Source organism: Lacerta agilis, chromosome 13 (assembly GCF_009819535.1).
Source record: "Lacerta agilis isolate rLacAgi1 chromosome 13, rLacAgi1.pri, whole genome shotgun sequence".
Taxonomy (NCBI): Eukaryota; Metazoa; Chordata; class Lepidosauria; order Squamata; family Lacertidae; genus Lacerta; species Lacerta agilis.
Genome location: NC_046324.1, coordinates 38,760,474 through 38,775,405, shown reverse-complemented (window position 1 = coordinate 38,775,405; position 14,932 = coordinate 38,760,474). Strand labels below are relative to the sequence as shown.

At 43.6% G+C, this 14,932-nt stretch overlaps 1 protein-coding gene across 4 annotated transcripts; it reads right to left on the bottom strand.

Moving 5' to 3' along the window:
• Window positions 1–1,373: 1,373 nt before the first annotated feature.
• LOC117056409 lies at window positions 1,374–14,558 on the bottom strand. 4 transcript variants are annotated; one of them, XM_033166722.1, is made up of 9 exons: window positions 14,459–14,558; window positions 11,246–11,330; window positions 10,259–10,438; window positions 8,943–8,992; window positions 7,587–7,698; window positions 7,168–7,316; window positions 4,627–5,986; window positions 3,261–3,388; window positions 1,374–1,887 (listed from the first exon to the last, which is right to left on the bottom strand). In XM_033166722.1, exons 1-9 carry the CDS (start codon window positions 14,521–14,523, stop codon window positions 1,791–1,793), a joined length of 2,226 nt encoding a protein of 741 aa, XP_033022613.1. In that variant the 5' UTR covers window positions 14,524–14,558; the 3' UTR covers window positions 1,374–1,790. The 4 variants fall into 4 exon arrangements, with proteins under 4 accessions (XP_033022613.1, XP_033022614.1, XP_033022616.1 ...); XM_033166723.1 differs by having other exon boundaries at window positions 14,448–14,539; XM_033166724.1 differs by lacking the exon at window positions 1,374–1,887 and having other exon boundaries at window positions 3,292–3,383.
• Between the last annotated feature and the right edge of the window lie 374 nt (window positions 14,559–14,932).

Genomic DNA, 14,932 nt, shown 5'->3' with positions numbered 1-14,932 from the left:
TACCTTAAGTATGTTTTTTTAAAAAAGGTAAAGGACCCCTGGACTATGTATACAAACTCAGAGGTGTGAACTTGCTTTTGTTGGGTAATCTCCTTGATATTAGGTCTAATTTGAGACAAACTCATCTCAATACAAAGAAGCCTTTCTCTTTCTTTTTTTTAATTTTTATTGCATAATTTTAGTTTACAAAAGAAGAAGAAAAGTTAAAGAATGAATATCTAATCCAACCGTTAAGCAATACCTTTACAGAGATGAATAAAATTACATACAATGATATTTTGGTTGTTTGTGTTTTCATTTTACAATTCTGCACAAGTTACATTAAGTAATACACAGGCTGGAATAATAATAATAAAATAATAATAATAAAAAGAAAAGAAAAGAAAAAAATGTTCTGTTTATTCTTCACACACTTTACTTCTAATTCTAATAGTAGTGGCAAAAGGATGGAAAGACCAGGAAGCACCAAAAGTTACAGACTGGCAAACTAAATTACAAGAACTTGCTGAGATGGCTCTCCTAACAAACAATTGAAGAGGAAATACAAAGCAAAAATTCGTTGGAAAATGGGATGTCTATAAAATATATGTGTTAAAATACAATAAGAGTTTTGTGTCCATGCCAGCATTTGAGGGATAAAGGGAGAGGAAATAACAGGGAGGAAAGAACGTGGAGAAATATTTTTTCTAAGAATGTACTGGAGAGTATGTATATGATAGTCTGTTGCGTTGTAAACATTCAAATTAATAATAGTTGAAGCAAAGGGATTTGACAGGAAGTTGGTTCGGAAGCCTTTCTCTTTTCTGATCTTTAATATTCAGAAGACCCCGTTCACAACAATACGTCGTATAGAACTGTAGAAGTATAGCCAATGCTCTTGGAAGAGATACATGGATACTGATCCCCCCCCCCCAAATAGTTTTCAACTATGCTACTTTGAAATGTTTAAATGTTTCTTTGGTTGTCCTCGAATCTTCCTGCAATACTTGCCATCCTTTCCTGCCACACCCTTTGAGAACCACTGGTTTTAAAAGAAGTACCCTTCACACAGTGCATCGTTGAACTATCAGATCTGCTACTGTTGAGAGTCATCCATTTAGATGGTTTTCATAAAGGGTAATGCTGTCAGTGGTTTCTAGATGTGATGGCAATTTGCAGCCTCCAGGTTCAGAAGCAACATGCCTCCGAGTACAAGTTGCTGGAAAAAATAATGGTGGGAGAGGGCTGTTTTGCTCATGTCCTGCTTGTGAGAGGCATCTGTTGGTTACTGGGACTATACAGACCTTTGTTCTGATCCAGCAGGGCTCTTCTTAAAATGATATTAAATTTCAAAATCTTTTAACACTGGGGATTAAACTCTCTTAAAAAAAAAATCAGAGCTCAGTCCCGTCGATTTCAAGAGTCTTATGGACATAATGGGCAGATTTTGTTTAGAGGTCAGTTCATCTTTCAGTCTTTTTAAGAAGATTCCCACAGTGGAAACAGCTTTTTCATTTCAGGTGGGTGATTTTATCAACTATCAAGATTACATAAATAAAACGGCACTCTATTCATACCTGACGCAAGCATCAGCCTGAACAGACAGCCACTGAAATTGGAGAGAGGCATTGGGAGAAAAATGCATTTGAGATCTTAATGCTACTGATTTGATTTCCATGAACATAGCGAATAATGCATTAAACAATCGCAAGCAGAGTGGTAAAAAAAGCGATGGCTAACATGCCTTTTTTATGATGAGGAAAGAGGTGAGCCAAGAATTAATGTGGTCCTCTTGGAGTTGGGGATCTGCACTAAAACGACTGGGGGAAGTGAGAAAAATAAACTATTTGATTAATGCAGGTACCCTCAGTTCCATGATCCCAGTCTCTTCTCGTCTCAGTGGGAGAACTGAAGGGAGAAAAAGCAAAGATTACAAAATGGACTTAGGGAGAAAATGACTGGCTAGGCCAGGGGTCAGCAAACTTTTTCAGCAGGGGGCTGGTCCACTGTCCCTCAGACCTTATGTGGGGCCAGACTATATTTTGAAGGGGAAAAAAGAAAAAAATAACAAATTCCTATACCCCACAAATAACCCAGAGATGCATTTTAAATAAAAGGACACATTCTACTCATGTAAAAACATGCTGATTCCCGGACCGTCCGTGGGGCGGATTTAGAAGGCGATTGGGCCGGATCCAGCCCCGGGCCTTAGTTTGCTTACCCATGGGCTAGGCTATGATGTAGCTCAGATGGCAAAACTGTTATTGAGTGAAACAAGGTGGAGCATCCTTGCACTAAAGGAAAATCAAACCGGACCAAAGCCACTCCCCTTGCTTTGCTCTGTAGACTCTTCACCCAAACAAGGAAGTAAAACTGAAACATAATGTTAGGGTATGTGGAGATAAGGAAGTGAAACTGAGCATTAAACTTAATTTGCAGCAGTGAGAGACACAACAAAAGTAAACTTATTATCCTTCACAGCAAGGAACACTTTTTAAAAAGACCTCCTGAATGCTTCCTCTTCCCATTTGATCACTGTCCAGGGGGGGAAAAGTGGTGGGTTTTGTTTGGTACTGCCCTGCGTCCCTAAAGTTAGCCATAGATCCCAAGAATTTAAAAGCCTCAAAGGTACTCCTCTCCGAACCAAATAACACACATACAAACAACCACCACATGAGACCACATGTTATTCAAACATTACTCTTGAACCAGTGCATGCACCAGAAGCCAGTACAAGCATGCTTTCCAGAATTCTGTAAGCTGAGCTTTGGCAGACGTGCGGGGAGGGTATCTAAGTGGGAGGCAGCCACATAATGCTTTTCTGCACGCTTGAATAACGTGGATATAATGCACAGATGTGAACAAGAGGGTGAGCTTTCAGACAACCGTAAGAGTTAGGGTTGAAATGCTTTGCCACATATACAGGATTCATAGAATCATAGAATTGTAGAGTTGGAAGGGGCCCCAAGGGTCATCCAGTCCAACCCCTTGCAGTGCAGGAATCTCAGCTAAAGCACCCATGGCAGATTCCTTTGCTTTTACCCTGCCCAAATGGCCAGATGTTAATGACAAGAAAGGGCTGCTAACTCACTAGCCATCCACATGTTGAATGTAAGTGGGGGGAAAGTGGTGGTGGTTGGGGACTTATCCCTAGCCATAATATCTCAGGCCAAACTATGAAACCGTGATGTTGCAGCACACCTGGAAACATCTAGACTAGAGTATCATATTTTTAAAAAAATCAAAGTTGTCATTCGCCAACAGAATTAAAGTTTTCATACCTTGGCTTTTTGCTTTCTTGACAGAACCTATCTTGACATGTGGTCTCTTCTGGCATCACCTTCCGAAGTTTCCGAACAAGAAGTTCCATGCTAGGGTCAGTGTTGTTTTCCTCCTTACTGTTTCTGCTCTAGGAAGAATAGCACATGTAGGTAATATTTAGATAACATGGAGATAACAAATATATTTCTGTTGGAAATGTTAGATTATCCCTAATTCAGATGTCAGGGCAGTTCCTATGGAGAAGATCTTCTGGCCCAGGGTTAGAGAGACTTCAGGCTCGCTGGAACTATTTTGTATTTTACACAGCCCCCAAGATCTAGCAGCTAGAGCCAGGTGTGTGTAAATATGTACACACAGTTCAGCAAAAGTATGTCTCTTTCACATGAAGTACGTATGTTGTAGCAGAGGTAAAATCTTTAAAAGCAGGCACCTTGGATGAAAATGCACAATAAATGGGATGCACTGTTCTAGTGCATATAAATAGAAGGTTGACAAACATATATTTAGCCCTGGAGAGAGAAGATTGAATGGGAACAGTAAACACCGTCTATTTAAACTGTATAAAATTGCAGGAGGCAGCTGTTTACATCAGTGTCTGCCATAGATCAACATAATTAGATCTACTGCTTATGCTGTCCAGCTCTTATGTCGTAGACCAGGGGCTGCCAACATCATGCTGTCCAGTTGTTGTTGGACTACAACTCCCATCAGCCCCAGCCAGCATAACCAATTGTCAAGGATGATGGGAGTTGTAGTATATTGATAACTTGAGGGTCACGGGTTTCCCACCCCTGTCCTGGGGTGTAAAAACTGGAAAGCACTTCAGCCTGATACAAAAGTATTATTCATAATGATGTGGGGCTGCTAAGATGGTACAATGTGGTATGAAGAGAGCCATACCCCAGATGTCCACTTTGACAAGTAACATATGGTGGAAATGAATTTGTCTGTCTTCTGCTTCTGCCCATCCTGAGCAAGACCTATGAAATACCCCTGAGGCAGCATCACTCTAGTTCACTGAGGGACATTTATATGGTGGATCTGATCTGCCTGCTGATAACTGTGGTGTGGCTACCTACCACTGCCAAGTAAACTCCTCAGAACAGGTGAGGATGCATCAGAAAGCCCTTTCCCCAAAACCTACTTGAACATGAAGCTAGAGAATGAGCCGCAGCACTAGTAAGAGGCAAATGGCAAGTTGGCTCAGCACCTCTTGAGCTGCCCAATAAATCATAACCAATCTGCCCAGTTTTAAAAGATGAGTTTGGCTTAATTAGGCAGCTTCCAATTTTGCTGAAAAGTAATGGGAAATCTCATTCCAGAAGCCAAGTATAAGTCATTAAAGCACAACGTCAAATGCCTTACCATCTGTTCACATAGGCCAGTTAATGATCTGGCACTCAGGCTGCTAGAGGCAGATGAAATTGTGAATTCTTCTTCCGACTGCTCACTTTCCAGTCTTTCTAAAATAGTTGCGGTTTTAACAGGGGGTCCCAGACGTTGCTTTTCAGGAGCTTGACACACACAGTAACTCAGTAGTTCTGAACACCTGCAGGCACCTGGTGTCACTGATGGGAGAGACATCATTTGCTTATCCCGGGACTCTTCTAAAGTAACATCCTGCATCTGTGTGGTATTGGCAGGATCCTCAAAGGCATAGCTGTCCCCTTCTTCCTCTGAAGAGAACAGCTGGTCTAAAAGATGCTGTGTACTTTGGTTTCCGATATTTCCATCTGTAGTCGTAGACCTATTCATAGTTAAACTCAGTGGTACATCTTGATCTATTTCCTGGCACACTCGATACAGAAAATGTGATTCACGCTGGACCACAGGGATATGGTCGTCGTTCTGATCCTCTTGAAGACCTGCCACAATCCCAGTGGATATATTGATGGTGGCAATTGACTGAGTTGCATCTTCAGGGCTTCTTAGGTTTTGTAGGCTACAACTTTCCAAAGAAGGGCGTTCCCAAGCAGCGGTGCCAGGAATGGACTCCTTTTGAAGTGTTTGAAAATGAACCTGGCGGCATTCAGGGTTTCTTGACACTAAATCACACCACTTTTGCTCATTTTGAGGCCAGTCCCTTTCAGAATTTTCCACAAGCTTGCTTTTCTGATAAACTTGGCTGTGTGTTTGATTGCCTGGCCCTGTAAGAAACCACCCAGAAATCGGCGTGAGATCATATTGCTTCTGAGTCTTTTCTCTGGACATTAAACTCTGGGTACTTATCACTTCAGCTGTCAATTTTGCAGAATATTTTGTGTTGCGTCTTTTTTCTTCTCGATTACTCCTGGAACTCTGAATCGTTCTTGTATTCAAAAACTTGCTTGCTGGAGAGCTCTTAACTTTTGGGACTGTTTCAGTGGGTCTGAGAGATGACTCTTGCCTTTTGATTTTAAGTGGTTTATTGGAAGGTCCAGCAGAATTCTCTGCAATTTGCTGAGTGGGTGAAAAGTTATTCCATCGGGCATTTGACTGCTTATCTTGGTATTCAGATATTGCTGAGGAGGTTCTGCTTCTAAGTATACCTTTCCTAAATGCTTCGTTTTGTCCAGTTTGCAAATATAGAGCTACGGACTTTCCATCCTCTGAGCTTATATCACTTGGTTTAGGGGGAATTTTCAAAATAGGCATGTTAGATTTCTTGGAGTTGTTGGATGTGCTTGAAGTTTCAGATGATCTCTTCACCTCTTTCCATTTTTTTCCTTCGCGGTTTCGTTTAACCCTGAAAGACACCAGAAAATGAAAATTCCATTCGCATTTTTTGAGAAGCCAGGAAATAAATTAGAAGATCAAAGGTGCATCCCAACGAAAAGAAGCAATCCTATATTCACTTTACATTGAGGCCAGAAATAAGTCACTGCTATTCTGGTGTAATGGCCGCATATCCAATGATATTCAGCCCAGGAGGGGGAGAAACTCACAACCAGAATATATTAAAAAGATGCTTAAATGTATCAGATACATCCTTGGTATCTCTAAACACCACCATAGCCCAATCAATCATTCCCCCTTCCCCAACACACAAAGGCAGCCAATGAAGTTGTGTCAAGGGCACCCCACATCCCTGCATCATTCCTCCTCTCTCTCACACACAAGGTAATGCCACAGTGCCCCCCACTCATCCCAGCAGTGCTAGAAGGTCAACTTTAGGTGTGAAGGGAGATGCTTGAGTTGCACAAAGCACGAGATCTTCATCAGAGTCAAAGGAAAATCTAGCATTCTAACCCCGCAGAAATGAGCAAATATCAACACTAATAAAACAGTAGGATCCCTTCATCATGTCCCCTCAATGAAAAAGCCTAACAATCCCTGAGATGGCTCGTCCACTGCTAAAAGGAGGAGATGCCAGGGCAATTAGGTGCCCAGAGAAAACTGATCCATCAGCTGCAAGGGAAAGGAGTAGGTGGGAATACTTTTCTGAAAGACAAAAAGCAAACAGAAAGAAAGTAGATGGAATCTCAGGAGGATAGGAAGCATCATCGGGCATGTGAAATAGTTAGTCTAGGGATGGAGGAGACATTTGATTCAGTGTGCATTTAAAGCACGATATGAAAACCAAAACACAGCCATCCTTTAAAATCCACACTTGCCCTATTATGGGGTGCAATTCTCCAGCTAACCAATGTTTACCAAAATGTGGATAAAAATGAAGGTATTAGTGATAAAAACATGCACTATATTGGGGAAAATACTTGCAAAACTGCACATTAGTCATGTAAAATGTGTTTTTTAGGATAAATTTGCACTAGAATCCTGTTGAGTTTTCATGAGGATTTAAAAATAAAATAAAATAAAATAGCAAATTGATGCAAGATGTGAATAACTAAATTTAAGTTTGGAAAAATGAGAAACTGGTAGAAATGGACAAATCCTCCCAACTGACATGTCACCAAGCTGTCATACCTTCTTGCTTCATCTTTGTGAGAATGTGTGGAGGAAAGACATGTCTTCTTGCCACTGTCCAAACTTGGAATGATTTTTGCTTCTTTTCTCTTTGGGGATGAAAAGCTTTCTTGGGGTGTTCCCATTTCTCTCGGAGAGGCTTCAGAAGTCTGGAGAGAGAATCAACACAAATTCTTGAGAAACGTGTTTTTTATCCGTTGAGTTTGACAGAGAGATGTGTTCACAAAAGCTGTCCCTATCTACTCTCAACTCCAGAAGTAAAACAGTAGCAGAATTATTGCTGGGAGATGTTTGCTAGAATGAAGAAAAGTTAGCTGACTTCTTCCTGTACGTAAAGAGCATGAAGGAACAGTGACAGGTTTTAGGGGAAATGCTTAACAATTTTGTCAATGTGTGAAAGAGGGTGACTTGATACACACAGCAGCCACGATTAGCTTGGAAGCCGATGAAATGAGTCTCCGTACTTCTGGTGCCATACATGGAGTAGTGGTTATATGTAGTCTGGAGGGGGTGCTCTGCAGCTTTTCCTGCCTGATGAAAAACAGGTACAGTTAATTAATGCCAAGAAAAATGCTGATATTTACAACAAGCAGGCCCAAGTTTTGGGAGCCCTGGGCTGATGGGGGTGGGTGCCTAAGATGATGGTGGCACTGCTGAACAGAACTGGGGATCGCCATACACAAACTCACTGCTGGAGCTGCTGGCTGCTTACTTGCTTACAAGTGGTGGCTCTGGAGAGGTGCTGAATGGAGCTATGAGCCTTCACATGTGCAAACTCCCTGACAGGGACATAAGAATCTGCCTTATGCTGAATCAGACCATTGGTCCATCTATCTTAGTACTGTCTACACTGACTGGCAGCAGCTCTCCAGGGTTTCTGGCATGGATCTCCCTCAGCCATACCTGGAAATGCTGGAGGTGAACCCTAGATACCTTCTGCATGCAAATCAGATGCTCTATCACTGAGCTGTTACACCCCTTCCCTGACGTCACTGGCTTACCGGTAAATATGATGGTCTTTCCCCTGATGTGCGCATGTTGGGGGCAGCATAATAAAGGTGGCAAGGCTGTAGAATCTGTGTATGTAGTTCACAACTCTGCTCAGTGCTGTCCCCAGCTGGCACTATGGGTGGGCAAGAGGCCAGCTAGCCACAGTACTGGGCCAAGCAGATCTGCAGTGCCTGCCTATTTCCCCCAAATGCCTGCGGGCCCCCAATATAGCATTGCTACAATCAGAGGAATCAGTTGGGAATGAGTGTGACTACTTCTATAACACCTAAGCCTGTGATTCTCTCTTCTGTACTGAATCCTAAATCTTGGGCCCCGTTAAATTTAAAATCCTGGCATTAGTGTTGGGGACCCCCCAGTATTTACAGAAGCATGCCAGGTGCTAGTGCTGGGCCTGACTGCAAAACCAACAGCTTTCAATAGGAGAGACTGGACACAATCATACACTGTCAAATGTGTATGACAAAACCATAGGATCTAGCTGCCATTTTGCACAAGCAGGGGCTGCATCCAGAGCATCCCAGTTTGGTTCAACCAGCAACTGTGTTTGTGTGAATCCCAAATCCACTGCCAGTAGCTCACAGACACGGCACATGTGTGGCAGCTGCAGTGGGGCGGTTGAGCGTGTCAATGCAATAGGTTTTCTTTCATACACTCAACTACTATAATTTCAGAGAGAAAATTATATAAAATTATATATAATTATAGCATGCTAGCAAGGGCTTCTCCTGATCATTAGGCAACAATTAGACAGCAATAGGTTTTACCTTTTTGTACTTTTTGCTTTGCCCTCATTTGTTCTATCAGGTATGTAATCCTACAAATAAAGATGCAGACCATGTTACTAACTTGTTTAATGCAAGTCAAAACACTAGATGCTTTGGGAGCCTAGAAAACCACCCAGTTGCACTGTATCTCTTTCAATAATGAATCCCGATTTTGCAACTATGCAAAGGCCTGTAGAGAATGAGTCGAGTCCTGGGGAGCAAGATTAGAAGGCAGTAGAGGATGAGTTCTGCTACTATCTTTTTTTTTTTACTGTTAATTTGTATGTCGTATTTGTTGTTATAGTCGTGTTTGTTTTATCACTCTCTGTTTTTGTTTTTAAGCCTTCTCTGCAGCTGTCTCTTGGTAGCCACTGTTTTATTTTCACAAAATGCCCTGGACATAAGTCAGAGGAGGCAGAAGTAATGGTCTTGATCACAACAGACAGCCATGCTCCCCCACCCCACCCCTTTCTTCAAAGTAGCTCAAGATGGCATACACAGTCCCCCCCCCCCCCATTTCATCCTTGCAACAACCCTATGAGGGTGGTTAAGCAGAGAGATAGCAATTGGCTCAAGATCACCCAGTAAGCTTCAGGAATGAGTGGAGATTTGAATCGAGATCTCCCCAGTCTTAGCCCACCACTCAGCTGCTCCACCATACAGGCAGGGAACTGCCTTGTTCAGTGGGAGGGAGGAAGCGGAGGAGGCACGGAATCCTGAGATGTGTAATGTCAAACTGCAGTTTGGCGTTATTATTTATTAAATTTAAATCCCAAAGGAGCCCATGACAGCAAACAACAAGTGACAAAACGATGAAAGCATTTTAAAAACAATTCCAATATAGATGATGGCTGGAAAAGTTCTCTGCTTAAAAGGTTTGTGGGAAGAGGAAGGTCTTCAGTAGGTGACAACAAAGACAGCTCCTGTCTAATATTGAACAGGGGGAATTCAAAAGGGCAGGTACCATGGCACTGAAGGTTGGGTTCCTATATTGTGTGGAACAGAACTTGTGAAAAAATGGTATCTGCAGAGCACAGTGCTCTCTTGCAGAGCACAGTGACCAACTGGGTATATAAGGAAAGAGACGATCTTTCAGGTATCTTGGTCCCAGGCTGTATAGGGCTTTATACACCAAAACCAGTGCCTTGAACTTATTATGTGTGAACACACCCACTGGCTGGATACACATTGCTATTTCCCATATGATGGCTCTACCACCACACACGGCAGCTGAGCGGATTCCCCAAACGTGAAATTATATGTATTAAAAAGGTGGTATGCATAAAGAAATAGAGAAGAGTGATTCTAAATGTTACTTGTGCCATCTTTTTAATAAGCTTTTCCAAATCCTTTTGCTTTTCTGGGCTTTTCTGCACTTTTCTGTTGCATTCTTCGGTGCTCCCCATAAAGGCACGTAAGGATGCTTCCAATTTAATCTCAGCAAAATTATGTTCCAGCTCCCGGTTTTCCTTCTGCTTCATCAAAAATGCAGGATGCTGCAAGACCAGTAAAAATGAAGATTCTTAGAAAACTATTTAGATAGGGGAATCTGGAGAAACTCTACAAGAAAGTTAATAGGCTCAAATCTACAATACACAAAACTAGTTTTTGTGTGTGTGTATTCAACATCAAAACCCCACTTTTCTATATGCAAATGTTAAAATACTCAATCATAAAAAGGAAAAAAATACCAATGCATCTCATTGGTATTGCAAATACCACTCAAAATCTTTAAATTTAGGCTGCAATCCTAAACACACGTTTGAATATAAATCCCATTGAACCCAGTGGGACTACATCCATGATCTGAGCAGACACATATAGGGTAGAGTGGCGGGGGCAACCCGGCCAGATGGCCAGGATATAAATAACACCAGACACATTGTGCTGCTGTCAATGGACATGGCTAGAATGGCATGGCACGAAGGTCAAGTCTGCTACCATGATAATCACCATCAAGGCCAGATGCAGCATAACAACCCAGCAAAGACCAAATGGGGAGAGGCTAACCATCAGCCACCACATGATAAGTTACAGCAGGAGTAGGCAGAAGGTAGATCTACTAATGAAGAGTTTCTGGTAGGCTAATAGGTGCTAGAATAGTACCCTCCAGATGTTGTTGGACTTAAACTCCCTTCATACTTGGATTGCCACCCCCAAGCCTGGTTGCAAGTGAGAAGATAGGAAGGTGGGAAGCTGGCTGAGGTTAGTGGGCCAGTGCCCTCCTTTCCCTAATGTACCAGCCTTCATTGTGTGCAACAGATGTGATTTTGAATCCCACACATACGTTAACAAATATTTACCAAATGCAAACTTTCAGTCTCATCATGGGTGACTCCAGATGAATCAAAGGAATCTTCTTTTCTTTGTACGTCAACATAATACTTTCTAAATGGGGAAAAACACATTTTTCCTTATTTATTTTTTTAAGCATAATTGCCATCTGGCTATACTGCTCCCTTTGCCACCATAACATTCAAAATCACAGCTATCGTGAAGAGTTCGGGAGTGTCAAGATGCTTTTACTTTCCTGTCTAATTTCGCAGTACAAATTTAGCATTTAAAGATCATGTATTGGCCTGAGATGATGGTTGAAGCGTTGCCAAGCAGGATGGAAAAGGCAGATCTCCAAGGCAGCAATCCTACACATACTTACCTAGACATACTGGTAAGTTCTTAAAAAAATATTGTAATATTTAAAATTTTTGTTTCAAGAAGAAGGATAGGCTGTCATATGTACAATTTGAAGTAAATAATGAGAATTTTAGATTATAGAATATAGAAATTGATTCGGAAATTGTTTTAGACATAAATGGTTTTAGATTTAAAATGTTTTAATTTTTAGGATTGAATGGTATTTATAAAATATGTGATAAGGGATAAATTCGGAAGTTACGTGAAATATTCTTGAGGGACGTAAATTAGGGGAAACAGGAGGAAGTCCGTAAAAGATGATAAGAAAATGAAATTTTTTTAGTATAATGATATATTTTTGTTGTTATTTTTGGATGTTTTTTGTTATTGTTTTGTATTTGATTTTATGTTTGTTTCTTTTTGTTAATTTGTTGTTGTTTTTGGAAAATATAATAAATATTATTTGGGGAAAAAAATAGACATACTGGTAAGTTCCATTTGCATATGACTGTGCTGTGAAGTACCTGTCTAGGTAGTAGGGAATGAGGATGGGGCCATTGCCCTGAACATATTTTATATGATCAGACAGCTGTATTTTGTTGTTGTTGTTCAGTCGTTCAGTCGTGTCCGACTCTTCGTGACCCCATGGACCAGAGCACGCCAGGCACGCCTATCCTTCACTGCCTCTCGCAGTTTGGCCAAACTCATGTTAGTAGCTTCGAGAACACTGTCCAACCATCTCATCCTCTGTCGTCCCCTTCTCCTTGTGCCCTCCATCTTTCCCAACATCAGGGTCTTTTCTAGGGAGTCTTCTCTTCTCATGAGGTGGCCAAAGTACTGGAGCCTCAACTTCAGGACCTGTCCTTCTAGTGAACACTCAGGGCTGATTTCTTTGAGAATGGATAGGTTTGATCTTCTTGCAGTCCATGGGACTCTCAAGAGTCTCCTCCAGCACCATAATTCAAAAGCATCAATTCTTCGGCGATCAGCCTTCTTGATGGTCCAGCTCTCACTTCCGTACATTACTACTGGGAAAACCATAGCTTTAACTATACGGACCTGTATACTGCAAGCCAAATGTCTGTTCGATCTTGTGCTGTGTAGCTTTATAACTAGGGTTGCTAGATCTTAATTTAAAAAAACAAAAACATTAAAATTTATCAGTCCCTGATGGTCCCTGCTAAGTGGATGTATTTAGTGTGCTTGTGGGTTTTCACTCCCATCATGGAAGTGATGATGAGACCCAGTGTGGCACAGCGGTTACAGCGCTGAGAGACCAGGGTTCGAATCCCCATTTGGCCATGAAGCTCACTGTGTGACTTTGGACCAGTCGCTGCCTGTCAGCCTAATCTACCTCACAGGGTTACTGTGAGGAAAAATGAAAGAAATATGGGTGTATGCTACCTCTTAAGCTCTTTGTAGAAAAGGTGGCATATCTATATATATAAAACCCAAGTGTCTCTGCGTCCAGTCCCTGTGTCTCTGGGTTTGCGGCGGCAGTTGAAGCGGCAGTTGAAACAGAACAATGGCGCTCCAGAGGACAAGGGGAGGCTGGGAAGCCCGGCTGCCCTGCTCGGCTCCGCCGCCTCTCCGTCCCCGTAGGAGCCCCAGAAGCTCTGTACCTGCCCCAGGAGGCCTTTCCCGCCGCCATGAGCCCACCCAGGACCCGCCGCCGTCTCCGCCTCCTGGCGCGGCGCATCGGCTGGAGGATCCTCAGACTTTGCCTGTGCGAGGAGAAGGAGGGAGGGAGGAAGGGTGGCGGAGGCAGAAGCCGCTTCCCCTTCTCCTCCCCACCCACCTCCCCCACGGCGGAGGGAGAGCATGGTCAGTCTGCGCGCTGGGCTGCAGGAGTGGGAAGGGGCCGGGGCTGGGGGGGGGGCGTGCTGGGGGGGGCAGGATAGGCCCAATGGGCGGCGGAGGCAGAAGCCGCTTCCCCTTCTCCTCCCCACCCACCTCCCCCACGGCGGAGGGAGAGCACGGTCAGTCTGCGCGCTGGGCTGCAGGGGTGGGAAGGGGGGGGGGAACGGCCTTCTGTTGCTAGGGCCGCGGAGTTGGGTAGCAACGGCGAGGAGAGGCTGGAGGGCGCGCGCCCCGCGTAGCGAGCGCGGGGTGTGCCGGGAGCTTGCCGGGGCCTCCTCCGCTCGGCGCCTCTCCTGGCCTTGCCCCGGGGGCAGCGGCCATGCAGGGTTCCATGGTCCGCCGCACGCAGAAGCTGCTGGGGCGAGTGATCCGGAAGCCGCCCCTCACGGAGCGCCTTCTCAGCAAGCCCCCCTTCCGATACCTGCAGGACGTGATCGGGGAGGTCAGCCTGGGCTCTAAAAGGGGGGCACAGAACTGGGGAGGGGGGGCGGGAGAGACCCGCGGAAGTAACATTAAAAAAACAAGTGAGTTTTACAAAAAATTTGACCACATATGTTCTAGCGCCCGTTATTTTAACGGGCTTAAACCACTAGTAAGTGTAATAATAAATAAACATATTAAGCTGTTGTGTGCTCTGTGCTGTTATGGTCATGTCAAAGTCCTTTTGTATTTAACAGTTTTAATTAAAATTTATATACCGCTTGACTCTAAGGGAAAACCCACAAGGCAGATTACAAATAATTGTATAATTACGGTATGTATGTTGCTGGTGTCATGGGTATGTATTATTAATATAATAACAATAATGCATCTATATTCTGCCTTTTCCCCTTGACATGGACTCAAGGAGGCTTACAAATAAAATAACAACAGTGAAAAACATGGGGGGGGGGACCATTAACAAGCAAATAAAGATTAACAGAATTAAAACACACACATACACATACAGATAATTACGAATTACATTTCTGCCCCCGGTTCCCAGCCATTGAAGCGCGCGCACACACATACACACTCCTTACAGCCTGTGGGCCACCGAACGGGCCAGTCCCCGGGGGGACACGGAGCCCCCCAGCAGCGCCGCCATCGCTTCAGCCCTCAGCACTGGGAAGGCGTTCTGTGGTCGCCATGACGACCGCAGGAGGACGCGCCTCCCAAGGAATTGTCGGTTGCTTTCCTCCAATGGGAGAAAGGGAAAGGCGAGCGAGGGCGGGAACCAAAGTACCTAGAGGGGAATTCAGAGATACGAAAATGTAGAAATGCTACACCGCGCGCGTGTATAGGTAGGTGAGTGCGTGGGTAGGAACAGGAGTGGATAGACAACGAAATGTCTGTAATGGGCTGTTATTTTCTCTCTGCTCGGCGGCAGGCAGAATAAAAGTTAGAAAGGAACAAGGAACCCGGAAAGCTGCAACTTTCTGTAAGTCTAACTCATTATAAATCTATTGGGACAAAGCAATGTTGTATAAGGGCTGGGAACGCGAAGCCAACATCCA